Consider the following 20796-nt stretch of genomic DNA (forward strand, 5'->3'; position numbering starts at 1 on the left):
AGCTGGTGGAGGCTCTGTAATGGTGTGGAGGGTGTGCAGTTGGAGTGATATGGGACCCCTTATACTTCTGGATACGACTCTGATAAGTGACACGTACGTTAGCATCCTATCTAATCACCTGCATACATTCATGTCCATTGTTCAGTTCCACCGACTTGGACAATTGCAGCAGGACAATGCGACACCCCCACAGTCCGGAATTGCTGCAGAGTGGCTCCAGAAACACTCTTCTGAGTTTAAACACTTCCGCTAACCACCAAACTCCCCAGACATGAACATTATTGAGCTGTTGAGCTGGCCACCAAACTCCCCAGACATGAACATTATTGAGCATATCTGGGATGACTTACAACACTGTACTCCACCCCCTCGTATTTTTTCAGTTTTATGGACAGCTCTGCCGGATTCATGGTGTCAGTTCGCTCCAGCGCTACTTCAGGCTTAAGTCGAATCCATGCCATGTCGTGTTCGCGCACTTCTGCGTGCTCGCGGGGGCCCTAAACGATGTTAGGCAGGTGTACCAATTTCTTTGGATCTTCAGTGTATATACAGCTGGTAAGACAGCCATGTTCAAAACTGTAATATAACCATGTGCGTACCATGCTCCCAGAGGAGGGAAGAGATGAAATCATTTAATCTTGACGATTGATAGAAAGAGATTTCTATGGATCTAGATATATAACTGGGCCTACAGCTGCGTCCAGTCTCCCCCCCCCCCCCCCCCCCCGCCCTCCATCCCCTTCTTCTTATCTCAGCTTCTCGTACACTGCGGGAAACGACGAGGAGTAAATACAGTTGTTAAGTGCAGCTCGTTCGTCAGCTCCCGATAACATTACAAGCAAACCCACTCCTTGTAAGGATAGCACACTGGACTCGCATACGGGTGGACGACGGTTCAAACCCGCGTCCTGACATCCTGATGTAGATTTCCCGTGATTTCTTGACATGGTTCAGGCATATTCCGAGATGGTTCCTTTGAAAGGAAACGGCCGACTTTCTTCCCTAACCCGAAAGGACCGATGAACTCGCTGTTTGGTCCCGTCTCCCAGATCAACCAACCAACCAACCCAGGGATTGGTGAGCGGTATTGTGAAGACCTAAGTAATATGGGCCAATTAAGACAGTCCTCACACAAGTAGCGCCTCGCCTCCCCGGGTACGTCTGATACTTTCCTATCAGAGGTGTAGAATATCTTACGTTTTTCCATGAGGTCTGTAGCATCTCCGTGATTCAGGCGATTAATCCAAGATCCACGCTCCCTGAGAAACACAACGTACCACCCTCGCGTTGCATGGTGGTCGATGAAGCATACCATAGGTTAATGTTACAGGGCACTGGCTGAGCTCACCATTCGCCAGCTCAGGAGTCCTGGGTTCGCAGACCATAGCAACAAAATTTGAGACTCTATTTGGCAAGATCCGGGAGGCTTGTGTGGCTTATCAGATGCGAGTGAGGCAGCGGGTGTTGATTTTAATCTTGCTGACCAAACTGCCTATCATGTACGTGACAGCCTCTCTGCTGTTCCGTAGAAGTACAATGCATGTGGCACGTCTCGAACTTTTCCGATGTCCTTCATCAATACTATCTGATAGGTTTCCCATATAGAAACGCAATACTCCAGAAGAGGATGGACAAGTCTATTTAGCAGATTTTCTGCAGTACTTGGGTGTTCTCCTAATAAAACGTAGTCTTTAGTTTGCTTCATCTTCTGATGATTTTAAGTTTAGTTGCTTGTAACTGCGATACCTAGACGTCTAGATGAATCGATAATTTTTAAAACGGTATTATTTTTCGATAACAGAAATTTAACAGTGTTTTTTTTTTCTTTTCTTACCGTATATGTGGAGGATCTTACAGTATTTATTGTTTATGATCAATTGCCACCTTCTACAAATATTTTTGCAATGAGTTTTGAACTTCTCACGAATTTGCTGGACGGTAAACGACAGAATCACCTGCAAAAAATCTACGAAGGCTGCTGAGATTGTGTACTAAATCGTTTATATAGATTAAGGACGTAATAGGGCCGTGTGGAACTTCCTTGAGGAACCCAAATTCCACTTCGATTTCAGTAGATGACTACCGGAAATAACTAGGAACTGTGAATTTTCTGAAAGGAAATCACGGACCTAGCCGTACAACGAAGAGGATACTCCATTTCGACAGTTACACACATTATCGCAATGGAAAAGTAGCAACGATTACGTTTATACATTATTGTCGACATAAGGGAGATATGCATATAATGAGACCACCTTATATAGGGGTTTTCATTTGATGAGATTTAGTTTTCTACTAATGCAAATCATTTACAGCAGGGGAAAGAATCGTAAAATATGTTGGTATGAAATACTTATGTAATTACTATAATTTTTACAGAGTCAGAAACTAACAGTAGTATATTTGATTATTAAGCCGAATTTGATAATTCGACCAAACTTTGGAATTAACCAGTTACATCCAAGGTCGAACTTTAAATAAGTTAATCCACCAAATTTATCTCTGTAGTATTGGAGTAATGTGCGGGACGCATACGATTGAGACTTCTCAATCAAGTGCGTTTGGCTTCGAGCTGTTACGAGTATAGAGCAATGTTTCTAGGACAGTTTTCAAATTAATGAAATTTAACTGAAATCCCTTTCATTTTCTGAATTATCAGTGCATTAATAATGTATATATTTTGGGATATTAAAGCCATGTTTTTTTCTAGGCACATGGGACATTGTTGAACGTGAGTCTCTGTACCACCTAGTCCAACTCCGATAAACTCTAATAGCCGTTTACGGAGAGGAAGCATAGGTGGCGCTAGAGATATTAAATAATTGCTTTGCAGTATAATTGCTTTCGAATAAGTTGCACAGTGTCTGTGTAATGATCCTACGTCCTGAAATCACGTGTGAATCGACATTTCAATATGTTTGCTGAAATTCACCACTATTTTTTGTGGTAGCCACGTTAGAAATTTATCCTAGTTCCTCTGAAGACAGCAAATCACAGACAAGCTAAACGCTAGAAAACGGCGTAGGATGGTAGCTGAAATAAACTGAATGGAACATACGAAAAAACATAGGTAAAGAAGGCACACGTTTCCCACACTGATAAATATAGGGATTGTTTGTATCAATATTTTATTTGTGTACTGCTTGCATATTGATGAATGATTTTCTCCCATATTCTCAGCTCAGTCACTCAGAATCGCTGCTTCCATACAACTGCGCAGCGACCAATCAATTGTTGTCTATTTGTATAGTGCCCCGTGAGCTTTTCAACGTGAACAAAATGGAACGGTTGCTATCGTGGCAGAGGCATTGTTCAAGACCGAGGAGGAAGCGAGTGTTTGTCAATAGAAGGAGCGTGAATGAGATACAGCCACTGTTCATTTATTGTCACGTGAAGAATGCACACGAGTGAGTTCCTCAAAAATTGGGGGCTATTCAACTGAACAATGTGCTACTCCGGCTCACGTCGTTATTGTGCATCCGGGCGCGTTTAATCAAAATCCGTTATTCAACGTTATTTAACGGGACACACGATATCCGCCCTTTATGATGTTGACAGAGATACTTTTCAGCTAGCTGCTTTCTGGTAGAGAACTGCATCGCAAATGCATGTTCTCCAGATAGGAAAAGAGCTCATTTTACAGCACAATAAGGGAGCAATCAAATTAATGAGTTCGGTAACACCGAACATGGGTAACTGCGGATCCAAAGCAATTTCTAACTTCGGTATTTGTATGTATCCTGTAAAAATGGGCCTAAAATACCTACAAATGGAAAAAAAATAATATTTATTTTTCGGATAGGGTACACTTTAATATAATAATATGCTCATGTGATGCATTCACCACTACATATATACAAGTATGTATATACAGCTAAACTTTGCTTCTTACGCTATCACTAGAAATTACGTTTACATATCCCTCACTATAGTGGCGCTTTCTCCCATGAAATACCGTAATTTTTTTTTTAAGTTTCGATTGATTTGAAGCTCTTCACATTTTCTTATCTTGTGTTGATATTTTCATCTATGCGTAAGTCCTCCCGTCAGCATTCTCTACAATCTGCTTAGGATATTCCAGCTATAGATTGTCTCTAACATATTTTCTTCAACTTGCCATTCCGTCTCAAAGTTGAGTATCACTGAATGTATTAGCAGATGTCCTGTTAACCTCCCCTTTCTTTTGGCAGTGATCTTTTGCTCACCTACACTTTATATAACCTCTTAAATCCACACTTTCTCCGTCTACGTCTTCTTCGATAGCACCGCAATTGGAATAATTCCCAGATTTCTCTCCGTATTGTTGGTGGTCCACGTTTCACTTGAAGATAATTCTGTGCTCAACATGAATGAAGTACTCAGATTAAAAAGTTGTAAGATCGACCGTACTGTTCAGTCTATACATCAAAGAAGCAATGATGGAAATAAAAAAGAGATTCACGAATGTGATTAAAATTCAGAGTCAATGGATATCAATGATAGGATTCGCTGATGACATTGCTATACTCAGTGAAAGTGCAGATGAATTATAGAAAGTGATGAATAAAATGAACAGCCTGATGGGTACAGAATATGGATAGAGAGAAAGATTACAACAATGAGAAGTAGTAGAAATGAGAATACCGAGAAATTAAAAATCGGATCTGGTGACAACGCAGTAGCAGAACTACTTAACTCTGCTTCCTAGACCTCAACCCCTGACGGACGGAACAAGGAGGATATAAAAATCAGTCTAGCCTTGATAAAAAGAGCATTTCTGGTTTAGAGAAGTCCGCTTAAATCAAACATAAGTCTTATTTCGTGGGAGAAATTTATGAGAATGTACATCTGAAACTCAGAATTGTATGGTAGTGGGACATGGACTGTGAAAAAAAAAACAAAAAAAAAAAAAAACGAAGAGAATCGAAGCATTTGAGACGTGGTGCTGCAGACGAATGTTGAAAATTAGTTGGAATGATAAAGCATGAATTGGGGAGATTCTCCACCGTATCGTCGAGGAAAGAAATATGTGGAAAACACTTACAAGAAGGGAGAGGCAGATAGAACATTTGTTAAGGCGTTAGGGAATCACTTCCATGATACTAGCAGGAGCAACAAAGAGTAAAGACTGTCGAAAAAGGTACATATTGGAATATATCCAGTAACTAATCGAGGACGTAGGTTGCAAATGTTACTCTGAGAAGAAAGCGTTGGCCTTGAAGAGGAATTCATGGTGGTCCACCCGTATCAGTCAGAAGACTGATGACTCAAAAAGAAAATATGAACACTTTGTAGAAATTTTTCCTCCGTTTCGTATCAGTAAACCGCACACTCTCGATTAACGAATCGAACGCCCGTGTATAATACAGTTCCAAACACCTGACTGATTTGTAAATGAGCCAATGCGTTAACTATCTGACCTTAACCATGTAAGCAAGGAAATATTTAGAAAAAGTTCGACGTTTAAAGTTTGTTGGAAGTCGCCAAGTGTATGCACATAATCTGGGTAATTTGCGCTCCGGGAATTAAGCTACCTCAAGAAATACACAGAGTTTCTAATACAGTACTTGTGTTGCTGTATTAGCCCATTAACAGAATGTTATACCTCTTCATAAGCAGATTATGACAGCATTTTAAATTTTTAAATTCGGTCATTGAAAGTACGAAACTCTGAAAATGAAATTTTTTGCTGCACTTGGAAGCTGTAAGATAAGCAATCTGTAACTGACACTATGCACCACGAACCGAGTTACCCGTTTAGTAACATATATCCGCTACCAGTAGAGTTCATTTGTTGAAGAAGGCTTCCTTCTCCTGTGTCAACCTCTTGCGACATCTTCTGTCTTGGCGTAATCTTGCTTCCTAGGACAATTCTTTCACTTCGTTCATGCCTGTGTTGTTCCCAGTTCTCTACATCTACATCTACATCCATACTCCGCAAGCGGAGAGTACCTTGAATACCTCTATCGGTTCTCCCTTCTATTCCAATCTCGTATTGTTCGTGGAAAGAAAGATTGTTGGTATGCCTCTGTGTGGGTTATAATCTGTCTGATTTTATCCTCACGCTCTCTTCGCGAGATATACGTAAGAGGGAGCAATATAGGCTACTGCTTGACTCCTCGGTGTAGGTATGTTCTCGAAACTTCAACAAAAGCCTCTGCCGAGCTACTGAGTGTCTCTCTTGCAGGGTCTTCCTCTGGAGTTTGTCTATCATCCCCGTAACGCTTTCGCTATTACTAAATCTTCTCTATCTCTTGTGTCAACCTTATTAGGTACGGATCCCACACCGGTGAGCAGTATTCAAGCAGTGGGTGAACAAGTGTACTGTAACCTACTTCCTTTGTTTTCGGACTACATTTCCTAAGGATCCTTCCAATGAATCTCAGTCTGGCATATGTTTTACCGACGATTAATTTTATATGGTCATTCCAAAAAATGGTTCAAATGGCTCTGAGCACTATGGGACTTAGCACCTGAGGTCATCAGTCCCCTAGAACTTAGAACTACTTAAACCTAACTAACCTAAGGACATCGCACACATCCATGCCCGAGGCAGGATTCGAACCTGCGACCGTAGCAGTCGCGCGGTTCCGGACTGAAGCGCCTAGAACCGCTTGGCCACCGCGGCCGGCATGGTCATTCCATTTTAAATCACTCCTAATGCCTACTCGCAAATAATTTATGGAATTAGCTGCTTCCAGTTGCTGTCCTGCTATATTGTAGATAAATGATAAAGCATCTTTCTTCCTATGTATTCGAACCACATTACTCATGTCTACATTGAGATTCAATTGCCATTCCCTGCACCATGCGTCAATCGTTGCAGATCCTCTTGCATTTCAGTATAATTTTCCATTGTTACAACCTCTCTGTATACTACAACATCATCCCCAAAAGGCCTCAGTGAACTTCCGATGTCATCCACAAGGTCTTTTAAATATATTGTGAATAGCAACGGTCCTACGACACTCCCCTGCGGCACACCTGAAATCACTCTTACTTCGGAAAACTTCTGTCCACTAAGAGTGACATGCTGCGTTCTGTTATCTAGGAACTCTTCACTCCAATCACACAATTGGTCTGATAGTCCATATGCTCTTACGTTGATCATTAAACGACTGTGGGGAACTGTATCAAATGCCTTGCAGAAGTCAAGAAACACGGCATCTACCTGGAAACCCGTGTCTGTGACCCTCTGAGTCTCGTGGACGAATAGCGCGAGCTGGGTTTCACACGATCGACTTTTTCGAAACCTATGCTGATTCCTACAGAGTAGATTTCTAGTCGCCAGAAAAGTAATTATACTCGAACATAATACGTGTTCCAAAACTCTACAACTGATCGACGTTAGAGATATAGATCTATAGTTTGGACATCTGTTAGACGTCCCTTCATGAAAACGGGGATGACCTGTGTCCTTTTCCAATCTTTTGGAACGCTACGGTCTTGTAGAGATCTACGATGCACCGCTGCAAGAAGGGGGGCAAGTTCCTTCGCGTACTCTGTGTAAAATCGAACTGGTATCCCATCAGGTACAGTGGCCTTTCCTCTTTTGAGCGATTTTAATTGTTTTTCTATCCGTCATCTATTTCGATATCTACCATTTTGTCATCTGTGCGACAATCTAGAGAAGGAACTACAGTGCAGTCTTCCTCTGTGAAACAGCTTTGGAAAAAGACATTTAGTATCTCGGCCTTTAGTCTGTCATCCTTTGTTTCAGTACAATTTTGGTCACAGAGTGTCTGGACATTATGTTTTGATCAACCTACCGCTTTGACATAAGACCAAAATTTCTTAGGATTTTCTGCCAAGTCAGTACATAGAACTTTACTTTCGAATTCGTTGATCGCCTCTCGCATAGCCCTCCGCACACTACATTTCGCTTCGTGTAATTTTTGTTTGTCTGCAAGGCTTTGGCTATGTTTATGTTTGCCGTGAAGTTACCTTTGCTTCCGTAGCGGTTTCCTAACTCGGTTGTTGTACCACGGTGGCTCTTTTTTTCATCTCTTGCGATCTTGCTTGGCACATACTCATCTAATGCATATTGTACGATGGTTTTGAACTTTGTGCACTGATCCTCAACACTATCTGTTCCTGAGATAAATATTTTGTGTTGAGCCGTCAAGTACTCTGAAATCTACTTTTCGTCACTTTTGCTAAACAGAAAAATCTTCCTACGTTTTTTAATATTTCTATTTACAGCTGAAATCACCGATACTGTAACCGCTTTATGATCGCTGATTCCCTGTTCTGCGTTAACTGTTTCAAATATTTCGGGACTGTTTGTCAGCAGAAGGTCTAATACGTTATCGCCACGAGTCGGTTCTCTGTTTAAAGGCTCAAGGTAGTTTTCAGATAATGCACATTAAAAAAATTCAGTGGATTCTTTGCCCCTGCGGCCCGTTATAAACGTTTGAGTATTCCAGTCTATTTCTGGTAAATTAAAATTTCCACCCAAAACTATAACATGGTCAGTAAATCTACTCTAAATATTTTCCAAATTTTCGTTCAGGTGTTCTGCCACAACAGCTGCTGAGCCAGGGGGCCTATAGAGACATCCAACTACCATGTATGTGTTTGCTTTAACCGTGACCTTCGCCCAAATTACTTCACATTTCGGATCGCCGTCAGTTTCCTTCGGTACTATTGCACTTCTTATCGCTATAAACACGCCTCCCCCTTCACTGTCCAGCCTGTCTCTGCGGCATACATTCCAATCTGAGTTTAGAATTTCATTGCTCTTTACATCTGGTTTCAGCCAACTTTCCGTCCCTAGTACTATGTCGGCATTGTGACCGTTTATTAATGAGAGCAGTTCTGGGACCTTTCTACAGACGCTCCTGCAGTTTACTGTTACCACATTAATATTGTCATTCCCTGTTGCGTTTTGCCTACTGCTAACTTGTCGCGTCTCAGTAGGCGTCTTGTTGCGCCTAGGGAGGGAATTCTCTAAACAAGTGATTATTCTGTTTTCCACTGTGCTTTATCACATTCGTCTTTGCTGTGTTTATTCTTAAGCCATACTCTTCTAAGTAACCTGTCCATTGTTACAACAGATCTCCCGTGTCTCTTTTACATCCAACCAGAATAAACTGTCAACGAAACAAATCATTAGAATATGCTACCTCCGACATGTTATCGCTGTCGTGTTGTCCAGGCGGACGCTTTGTTTGGTGGTCCCACGCTATCATGCGTTTGTCTGACGTCGGTGTGATCCCCAATGACTGAGTGATCAACAGTCAAACGTTTATTTTCCCTGAAGACGAAGTTTTACGCTTAGAAACCGGTTGTGCAACAAATTAAGATAATTACTGGTAACTGAAGAGGATTTTTATTGTATAAATATTTTCCTCAGTTGCGGATGTTCATCTGATCAGGTATTTAAGGCTGAAGATGGTCGCATTGTTTTCGCAATGAGTGAGAAAATAAGATGTTCGTATCTCCTGGATGGAATTTCGTATAAAGGCACTTACTGCCCTGTTGTGTTACTGCATTGTCAGTACTTTGTCTAAACACCGTTCTACCTAATTATCTCAAAAATTATCCTCAGCATTAATTTGGTTAGGATTTGTAATTGTTGCAGTGAAATTGTCACCGCCCTTCTCTTATCGCTCGTTTCGGCTCACATATGGGCTCAAATTGCCTTCATTTTGATAAACACGCTTTTGATGTAGCCCCCAAAAGGTTTTCATGGGGTTCAAGTCAGGGCCGCATGCAGGTAAGGGCAAGAAATCGATATCTTTATTTTCAAACCATCTTTTGGTTGTAGCAGAAGCACGCACGGATGCACTATCTTGTTGGAACATTCCAGTGAGTTGTGTCTCCAGTACCTCAGTGTACATGTTACAGTTCGTTCTGTGTTTAACCAATCAATGCGCAATTTACCTTTAGCGCAGAAAGCTGCATGAATCATAACACTTCCAGCACCAAAATTTCTGCTCATTGTTACCTGCTGCCCTTTTCTCAGATCATCCCAATAACAGTGAAATCCATCCAACTCATGAAAATTAAACTTTGTCTCATTCTTAAGTCCATAACATACGTTTCTCAGGAAACTCCAATATGGCCTGGTTACGTCTGGGTGTTAGAGCAGGTTTATGCAGTCGTTTCTTGAATGCTGTATGATTGTCATTTGACAAAATTTGTCGTACATCTCTGGCAATTATTTGCAAACGCAAATCAGCAACAAGTAGAGGAGAATAATGGTTTCTGGCCCTTGTGTTGCCCAGAGGTAGCCGCTACGAGGTCACAGATAATTATCTACTAAGCCCATATTTTTCGTTCAGTTCATACCGTACACTCAGTCTAACAAAATTATCAATCACCGTAGTTGAACGTTTCAACTTCTTGGCGGTTAGAAGATTAAAGTGTCCTCATTCGATCAGAGAGTGGCCGTTCGCATCGATTTTTGTTTTTTCTTCACACGATAACTGTTCTCCGTGTCGCATTGTCAGAATCGTGGTTTATGTACACAGCATTCTCTTTAGTAATGTATGTTTCCTGCTTGCAGTAGAGACACGTACACACACACTGACATCGCACAGAGCCGACTGCCTTTATACCGAATTCTATTACCACCGTAATCGTTGATATTTTGTGATATAGTGTACTACTTCTGGTACCGCGCGCCGCGGAATTTGAATCCGCGTCAGAGGTCATGGACGCTGTAAGCTGTGGCGGCGCGCGCCTCCTGGACTGCTTTTAGTGTGAGGGCGCCACAGTGGAACACGTGTTTCCATCTGCCAATAGCGGCACCCCCAACAAAGTACTTAAGTGCCTGCCTCTTGCTCAGCCAGACCCTCACCCTCACCTACCTTGGCCTCACCACTGACCGTCACCTCACCTGGATCCCTCCACTCCATCCAATCCAAAGCCCACAACCGCCTCTGACTCCTCAAACTAGTATATGTCCGGACATGGGGATTGCACCCCTCCACTATCCTCCGCACCCATAAATCCTTAATCCATCCCATCCTCTGTTATGCCAGTTCCACCTGGATATCTGCCCCCCCCCCCCCAAACTCTATAAGTCTCTCCAGATCCTTGAGCGTCATGCACTCCGCCTTGCCTTCCGTATACGCCTCCCGTCCCCCACGTGGATCCTCTATGACCTCATTCCTTTCCCCCATCTGCTCCTATTCCTCGAACATATCCGCATACTCTACACCTCCCGCCGCCTTGATCCCCCTCACCCCCTGGTTGCTCCTCTCCTCTCCCGTCCCTGCCCCCTGCCACGCCTTCACTGTTGTGTGCCCCCTACCCCCCATCTCCTTTCCCAAGGTGGCTTTCATCAACTCCCCCTCCCGGATGATGGCCTCTCTCCCTCCATCCACCCCTCCCATCAACTCTGATCCCCACCCCCCTCCTTTTCTCTGTCCTTTCCCTGGGCTCCCTCTTCCCCCCTTCCATCCTGTTTTCTCCCCACCAAACCGCTCCCTCCTTCCTTCTCCCCCCCTTCAAGTCCTTTTGTATTCCCCACCTCTGCCTTCCCCACTCCCTGTTGTGTCTGCCCAGCACCCCCCACCCCTCTTATGGGTCCTCATCCTCCATCGGCTCCTTTTCCGCCTCCCCGCCTTCCCCCCTTCTTTATTTTCCCATCATCTGTCCAGTTTCCCCCCACCTCCTCTCGGCTGTGGTATGTCACATTTGCCAACTTTTTAGTCCAGTGTTCCAGTGACTGTTCAGTGTTGTTCAGTTTCCCCCCACCTCCTCTCGGCTATGGTATGTCACATTTGCCAACTTTTTAGTCCAGTGTTCCAGTGACTGTTCAGTGTTGTTCGTCTTTTTAGTGTTGCGAACAGAAACCATGCTGTCGCTAGGTGTGAATTTTATGTCTTTTGCGAACAGAAACCAGACTGTCGCCGTGTGTTTTTAATTGTCTGTCTATTGTTTTACCTTTCTGCTTCGTATGTATTTTATTAGCGTCATCATCCCTCTGTTCTTTGCTTTAAGTTCCACGCTTTGTTTTCGCCATGTTACTCTTTAAGTCTCCGATTTTATCGCCTGTTTTTATTGTTTATTCTCTTCATCTTTTTAACAACACGTTGGCCCGACCTCCTGCAGGAGTAGCCAAACTCCCGCGGTGTCGATGACGCCAATTAGAGCGTCTCCATAGTCAGAGACGCTCCCTGAGGATATCTCAGATAGGCAACTCAGTTTAACCCTGAGGTCAAAGCAGGAACAGCAGCTACGCTGCTTACACTGCCCCAACACCTGGCAGATGTCGCCAGTGTTTTACAGCAGCAGCAGCAGCAGCAGCAGTAGTCAGCCAGTCAGTCTAATCTCGCTTACGCCTGTGGACACATCGCCTCGCGTTAGAGAGCTTACTTACTTGTTCTGTGTACGAGTCGACGTGTTTGTTAGGTTCCCTTGTGACTCCGTTGTTCGATATTGTTGTTGTTCGTTCTGTCCTTCGTTGGTCGTGCCCGTCCTCTCCCGCTGTGTTGTTGTTCGCGAGCCTCTCTGCGGGTCCCACCGCGCTTTCCATCATGTCAACCCCGAGACCGTACCGGTCGCAGTTAGAACACTACTGACATCAAATGCGATACAGCTGGCGGTATACTGGATTCATAATGTTGCGTACACACAGTGCACGAATATTTCAACCGAAAATCTTAATTTTCCTACAAATACCCATGGCTTTATACTCATTTCCACAACTCTACCAGAGTGTAGTACATAGAGTTTCAGCGTGGAGTTTACAGAGCTGCTGGTCCACGGGCTCGGAGCCGCGCCTGTGGTCCGATTCCCAGGCAGTGAGCGGTGTGCGCTCTACCGCGGCCGCTGCGGCGCACGTGGTCTGACCGCCGGCCTGTCTTTGTGCCGCAGTGCAGAGCGTGGAGGGCGCCGTGTTCCGCATCGCGCGCGTCTCGCGGCTGCACATGGGTCCCTACCTGTGCATCGCGTCCAACGGCGTGCCGCCCAGCGTCAGCAAGCGCATCTCGCTCGTCGTCCACTGTGAGTACCGCAGCGCCGCCCCTCGCCGCCCCCCGCCCTTACGCCCCGCTGGGCAGCGCGCGCTCACCCCACGCCGCCTGTGTTGCAGTCCCGCCCGTCGTGCGGCCAAAGAGCCAGCTGGTGGGCGCCTACGACGGCCGCCACGTCACCATCGAGTGCAGCTCCGAGGCCTTCCCCAAGTCCATCAACTACTGGACCCGGGACCAGGGCGAGATACTCGCCCACGGTGAGTGCACCTTTTTGAGCGTAAGCATCCGTAGTCAGTGTTTATATCAACGAAATTATTTCGTTGCTACACATGTTGCGTGAACCAAAATTCGACGTTTCGACCCACTGCTGCGACCTCCTCAGGCAGACTAAAGCTGCTGATCTTCTCTACCTAGGGTGCCCACTAATCTTGACGACCCCAAAAACTTACTGTCCACAAAAAAAGAAAAAAAATTACAAAAGCTAGAAAATGCTGTTTAGCATGATTATCTTCCTTCGTTCATTACGAAAATTCTTGGGAGCAAATTGGCATGTGCCCTTGTGTTTACACAGACCATCCCAGTTTCATTAGGACTGTGGCTATGAAAAATAAAATATTATGTTGACAAAACAGCTGTATTTATTCAAAATAGTCCTCCCCTGAATCAAAACACAGGTGAAATACTTTTCAAAGTGTTTTGAAACAGTCACTGTAGTCCTTTCTCGGAGTTGCGTGTACTAATGCAGTACCATTTCCTTGGATGTCCTCAACTGCGCCATAACGGTGTCTTTTTATTGCCAACGTCTATCTGGGGAGAAGCCAAAATTCAGTTACTGCCAAAACAGGCGAATACGGTGGGTGATCCAGAATTGTGATCCATTTGCTAGCCAAAAACTCGTGCACAATCTTCGCTCCCTGGGCCGAATTGTCGTCGTGAAGGCGCAACCAGGAACCTTCCTTTTTGTATTCTGGTCGAATTCGAACAATTATAGCCCATAAACGCTGGAGGATTCAAAGAAACTTGGCTTGCCTTACTGTCCCACTGCGATTTTACGACTAGTGTCAGACACGCATCTGTCACTTTCGCGGCCAAGTTGTCTGCTGTACCAATTCTAGCCATTTGACTTTCTACCAGGCCTGCTGATAAAAGTCCATATATCGGTATTTATTACAAAAAATTGCAATATACACTGAATCGCCAAAGAAAGTGGTATAGGCATGCATATTCAAACACAGAGGTATTTGAATAAGAAGAATACGGCGCTGCGGCCGGCAACGGGTATACAAGACAAGTGTCGGGCGCAGTTGTTAGATAGGTTACTGCTGCTACAGTAGGAGGTTATAAAGATATAAGAGAGATGGAACGTAGTGTTACAGTTGGTGCACGAGCGATGTGACTCAGCATCTACGAGGTATCGATGAGGTGGGATCTTCCCGTACGACAATTGCACGAGTGTACCGTTAATAGCAGGAACTGAATACCAGGAATCCGGTAAAACATCAAATCTCCGACATCGGTGATGGAAAAGGATCCTGCAAGAACGGGACTGAATCGTTCAGCGCGAAAGAAGTGCAACCCTTCCGCAAATTGGTGCAGATTTCAGTCCCATAAACAAGTGTCAGCGTGCGAACCATTCAATGAAACATCATCGAGCCGCAGGTCCATTCGTGTGACTGTAAGACACAAAGGCTTACTCCTGGCCTGAGCCCCTTAACACGGACATTGTGTTTTGATGACTGGAAACATGTTGCCTGGTCGGACGAGTCTCTTTTCAAATTGTTTCGAGCGGATGAACATGTACAGGTATGGAGACAACCACACAAATCCATGGACCCTCCATGTCAGCAGGGGACTGTTCAAGCTGGTAGAGGCGCTGTAATGGTGTGGGACGTGTGCAGTTGGAGAGATATGGGACCCCTAATACGTCTATGTGTGACTCCGACAGGTGACACGCAAGAAAGCATCCTGTCTGATGAAGTGCATCGGTTCATGTCCATTGTGCATTCCGATATACTTGGGCTATTCCAGCAATACAATGCGAAACTCCACACCTCCACACGTCCAGAATGGCTACAGAGTCGCTCGCGGAGCACGGTTCTGAGTTTAAACACTTCCACCTCCCCAGACATGAACATTATTAGCTTATCTGGGGTGTCTTGCAACGTTCTATTCGGAAGAAACCTCTACCCCCTCGTACTCTTACGGATTTATGGAACAGCCTTGCAGGATTCATGGTGCAGTTCCCTCCAGCACTACTTTAGACAGTAGCCGAGTCGTGTTGCGACACTTCTGCGTGCTCGCGGGGCCCTACACGATGTTACGCACGTGCACCCGTTTCTTTGGCTCTTCAGTGTATAATCCCCTATGCTTTCGCTTGATGCGGTACGAATGACTTGCAATCAAGCTGTTCTTATTTATCATATGTCTTTGATAATACACTCCTGGAAATGGAAAAAAGAACACATTGACACCGGTGTGTCAGACCCACCATACTTGCTCCGGACACTGCGAGAGGGCTGTACAAACAATGATCACACGCACGGCACAGCGGACACACCAGGAACCGCGGTGTTGGCCGTCGAATGGCGCTAGCTGCGCAGCATTTGTGCACCGCCGCCGTCAGTGTCAGCCAGTTTGCCGTGGCATACGGAGCTCCATCGCAGTCTTTAACACTGGTAGCATGCCGCGACAGCGTGGACGTGAACCGTATGTGCAGTTGACGGACTTTGAGCGAGGGCGTATAGTGGGCATGCGGGAGGCCGGGTGGACGTACCGCCGAATTGCTCAACACGTGGGGCGTGAGGTCTCCACAGTACATCGATGTTGTCGCCAGTGGTCGGCGGAAGGTGCACGTGCCCGTCGACCTGGGACCGGACCGCAGCAACGCACGGATGCACGCCAAGACCGTAGGATCCTACGCAGTGCCGTAGGGGACCGCACCGCCACTTCCCAGCAAATTAGGGACACTGTTGCTCCTGGGGTATCGGCGAGGACCATTCGCAACCGTCTCCATGAAGCTGGGTTACGGTCCCGCACACCGTTAGGCCGTCTTCCGCTCACGCCCCAACATCGTGCAGCCCGCCTCCAGTGGTGTCGCGACAGGCGTGAATGGAGGGACGAATGGAGACGTGTCGTCTTCAGCGATGAGAGTCGCTTCTGCCTTGGTGCCAATGATGGTCGTATGCGTGTTTGGCGCCGTGCAGGTGAGCGCCACAATCAGGACTGCATACGACCGAGGCACACAGGGCCAACACCCGGCATCATGGTGTGGGGAGCGATCTCCTACACTGGCCGTACACCACTGGTGATCGTCGAGGGGACACTGAATAGTGCACGGTACATCCAAACCGTCATCGAACCCATCGTTCTACCATTCCTAGACCGGCAAGGGAACTTGCTGTTCCAACAGGACAATGCACATCCGCATGTATCCCGTGCCACCCAACGTGCTCTAGAAGGTGTAAGTCAACTACCCTGGCCAGCAAGATCTCCGGATCTGTCCCCCATTGAGCATGTTTGGGACTGGATGAAGCGTCGTCTCACGCGGTCTGCACGTCCAGCACGAACGCTGGTCCAACTGAGGCGCCAGGTGGAAATGGCATGGCAAGCCGTTCCACAGGACTACATCCAGCATCTCTACGATCGTCTCCATGGGAGAATAGCAGCCTGCATTGCTGCGAAAGGTGGATATACACTGTACTAGTGCCGACATTGTGCATGCTCTGTTGCCTGTGTCTATGTGCCTGTGGTTCTGTCAGTGTGATCATGTGATGTATCTGACCTCAGGAATGTGTCAATAAAGTTTCCCCTTCCTGGGACAATGAATTCACGGTGTTCTTATTTCAATTTCCAGGAGTGTAGTATGCAATAAACGACTGTAATAGTTTCGATTATTCATTTTGTAGCGAAATGGCTGCACAACAGTGGAGCGAGACAGATATCCTATATCTACTGGAAATAGCTTTTGCACAATTTTATTCAGATACTTCCGAGTACCTTTTTGCTGCAGAAGCATCCGTGGTCTAGGGGCAGCGTCCTTGATTACTAATCAAAATAACCTCGGTTTCGGGTTCTAAACCCACCACCTCATAAATTTGGATTAATAATCTGCATTGGCGGCCTACGACTTCCGCAATAATAAGTTACCCTCATTCTGCCAACGGCCTTATCACAGAGGGCGGAGGTGCGGATAGAGATTCAGGGCTTTGTCTTGTCCTTGGGATACGAAACTGCTCCTAAAGGCAGAAGAATCAGCAATTATCAACGGGATGAGGATGTAGTAGGCAATGGAGACCACTGCAGTAAGGACACATGACGTGTGTCAACAGGACACGTGTTCTGTAATTGCAAAAGAGTCATGATGATATCTCCGTTGGCAAAATATTTCGGAATAGTCCCCCATTTGGACATCCGGGAGGGGACTGCCAAAAGGGAGGTGACTTTAGAGAAAGATCGAATAACCACCGAAGTGGTAATGTTTTACGAGTTGGGGCGTGAAATGTCAGAAGCTTCAACGTGATAGGGGAGCCAGAAAACCCGAAAAGGGAAATGCAAATGCTCAATTTAGATATAGTAGGGGTTATTGACGTAAAATGGAAAGAAGACAAGAATTTCTGGTCAGATGAGTATAGGGTAATATCAACAGCAGCAGAAAATGGTGTAACGGGAGTAGGATTCGTTATAAAAAGGAAGGTAGGGCAGAGAGTGTTTCTGTCAACTCATTAGTGATAGGGTTGTCTCATCAGAACCGACAGCAAACCTACACCAATAACGATAGATCAGGTATATATGCCGACATCCCAATCTGGAGGTGAAGAGATAAAAAAAGTATTTGAGGGTATTGAAAGGATAATACAGTACTTGAAGGGAGATTAAAATCCAAAAGTCATGGGAGACTGGAATGCAGTTGTAGGGGAAGGAATAGAAGACAAGGTTACAGCTGAATACGGGCTTGGGCAATGAATGAGAGAGGAGAAAGATCAGTTGAGTTCTGTAATAAATTTCAGCTAGTAATAGCGAATAATCAGTTTAAGAATCACAAGAGTAGGAAGTATACTTGGAATAGGCCGAGTGATACGGTAAGATTTCAGTTAGATTACATCATGGTCAAACAGAGTTTCCGTAATCAGATACTGAATCGCAAGACGTACCCAGGAGTAGATACAGACTCAGATCACAACGCAGTAGTGATGAAGAGTAAGCTGGAGTTTAAGGGAATTAGTCAGGACGTATCAATACGCAAAGACGTGGGATACATAAGTACTAAGCAATGGCCAGATACGGTGCAAGTTCTCTAAGGCTATAGACACGGCAATGAGGAATAGCTCTGTAGGCAGTACAACTGAAGAGGAGTAGACATATCTAAAAAGGGCAATCACAGAAGTTTAGAAGGAAAACATACGTACGAAGAAGGTAACTGCGAAGAAACGATGAGTAACAGAAGAAATACTTCAGTTGATCGATGAAAGAAGGAAGCACAAAAATGTTCAAGGAATTAGAAATACAGAAATAGAGGTCGCTGAGGTATGAAATAATTTGTGAATTTGTCTCATGTAATAGAAGGAGACACAAAACGATTTAGGAGAGAGGGAGAGAGAGACAGTTCATGCATCCAAGTTGTTGACAAGCATAATACACAGAAGAGTGGAAGAAAAAATTGAAGATGTGTTGACGACAGTCAGTTGCTTTAGGAAAGGCAATAATGACGTTGCAGTTGATAATGAAAGCAAGACTGAAGAGAAATCAAGACACGTTCATAGGATTTGTCGTCTTGGAAAAAGCGTTCGGAAATGTAAAATGTTGCAAGATGTAAGAAATTCTGAGAAAAATAAGGGTAAGCTGTAGGGAGAGACTGGTAATATATGTACAAGAGCCAAGAGGGTATAATTAGAATGGACGACCAAGAACGAAGTGCTGGAATTAAAAAGGGTGTAAGACCGTGATTTAGCCTTTCGTCCCCACTGTTCAGTCTGTACATCGAAAGAGCAGTGATGGAAATAGAAGAAATGTTCAGGAGTAGAATTAAAATTCATGTAGAAAGGACATCAACGATACGATTTGCTAATGACATTGGTATCCTGAGTTAAAGTGAAGAAGAATGCGTGATCTGTTGAATGGATGGACTGTCTAATGAGTACAGAATACGGACTGAGAGTAAATCGGGGAAAGTCGAAAGTAATGAGGAGCAGCAGAAACGAGAACAGCGAAAAGCTTAACATCAGGATTGATAGTAATGAAGTAGCTGGAGTTAAGGATATTGTACAACTTAGGCAGCAAAATATCCAATGACGGACGGAGCAAAGAGGACATCAAAAGCAGATTGGCTCTGGCAAATAGGGTGTTCCTGGCCATAAGAAACCTACTAGTATCAAACATAGGCCTTGATTTGAGAAAATAATTTCTAAGAATGTACGTGTAGAGTACAGCATTGTATGTTAGTGAGACATGGACTGTGGGGAAACCGGGTAGGAAGAGAATCGAAAGATTTGAGATGTGGTGCTGCAGACGAATGTTTAAGATCAGGTAGACTGATAATTTGAAAGGAAACTAAGGAGTGGAAAACACTTAGAAGGAGAACGGACAGGATGGTGTGACGTCTGTTGAGACATCAGGGGAATAACTTCCATGCTATTAGAGGGAGGTGCAGGTGGGACAAACCGTAGAGGAAGGCAGAGATTGGGATACGTCCAGCAAATAATTGAGGTCGTAGGTTGCAAGTGCCGTTCTGAGATGGAAAGGTTGCCAGAGGAGAGAATTTCGTGGGGGCGGGCTGCATCAATCCAATCAGAAGACTGATGACAATAAAAAAAAAAGAAATTCAGCTCCTATGACATTACTCGCAATGAAGATTTTGCAGTTGCTACGGAGCCGGCAGATTCATCGTGCAGGTCTGGTACACACTGAATGTATCAGTCTGACGGCAAGCAGCGTCACAGGAACAAGACCGTTTCAAAAAGAAGTAGGATACGCGAAGCTACTCTGTATGTTCACTCAGCTTTAGGGAGCGAATGTTCAAATAAGTTTATTATAAATACATCTCATTTCATGTTTTTAATACAAAGTCGATACATTTTCATCAAAGCACTATTTGTTCATAGGAATTCATGTGTCTATAAACTTTGGCCTACAACATAACCGCATATGCTAAGTATATTTCGTTAACTTAATTCTGTTACATTTGCTTCCAGGCAAAATAATTCGTAAGAGTTCAGGTTTTATTTGTTGGTGCAGATAAAAACTTTGTTTTTATTCGCCTTTTTTATGTATTTTATGACCTGAAGGCACATCATCTGATAAGTGGTCCAAAAATGTTTACTAGCTGAAAGTGTGTTTGTTTTTCTTTGTGTTTCCGTAGGGTAAGAATAATATATGTTCTATACTTAGTTTTTGTGGGTCTTCGTGTGATTCCTTTAGTGCTGCAACTCTAAACACTGATTTCACTCCTTTTTTAATTAACACTCATCGGTTCTCGTATGTTCCACACTCAAAACAAAATTTAGGAAAACCTTTGTCACTCTCCTCATCGAAAGATTTCACGTTATTGTCGATGTTTACTTGGACAGTGGTGCTGGTTTCACGTAGTGTAGCACTAACTGCCTCTCGGTGTTGCGAGTTTATGTGGTGAGGAGCAGATGTAAGCGTACTTGATTTGGCGTGAAGTGGGAGGGTTGTTTTGTGTGCTTTGTGTATGTGTGTGTGTGTGTGTGTGTGTGTGTGTGAGAGAGAGAGAGAGAGAGAGAGAGAGAGAGAGAGGACGGCACAGGAGAGTTGAAAGAAAGAAGAAGGCGACAGAGTAAGCGGGACGGGAAAAGGTTGGGAGGAGGTTGGTTGGTTTGGTGAAGGAGACCAGACAGCGTGGTCATCGGACTCATCGGATTAGGGAAGGATTGGG

At 44.6% G+C, this 20796-nt stretch overlaps 1 protein-coding gene across 1 annotated transcript in view; it reads left to right on the top strand.

The window, feature by feature from the left end:
* LOC124795931 (protein CEPU-1-like) overlaps window positions 1-20796 on the top strand; it is a 383857-nt gene that overhangs the window by 308576 nt on the left and 54485 nt on the right. The window contains exons 5-6 of the mRNA XM_047260012.1: window positions 12808-12936; window positions 13025-13162. Coding sequence (XP_047115968.1) covers window positions 12808-12936; window positions 13025-13162 — 267 coding nt within the window. The remainder of the gene's footprint in view (window positions 1-12807; window positions 12937-13024; window positions 13163-20796) is intronic.

Source organism: Schistocerca piceifrons, chromosome 4 (genome assembly GCF_021461385.2).
Source record: "Schistocerca piceifrons isolate TAMUIC-IGC-003096 chromosome 4, iqSchPice1.1, whole genome shotgun sequence".
In the NCBI taxonomy this organism is placed as follows: Eukaryota; Metazoa; Arthropoda; class Insecta; order Orthoptera; family Acrididae; genus Schistocerca; species Schistocerca piceifrons.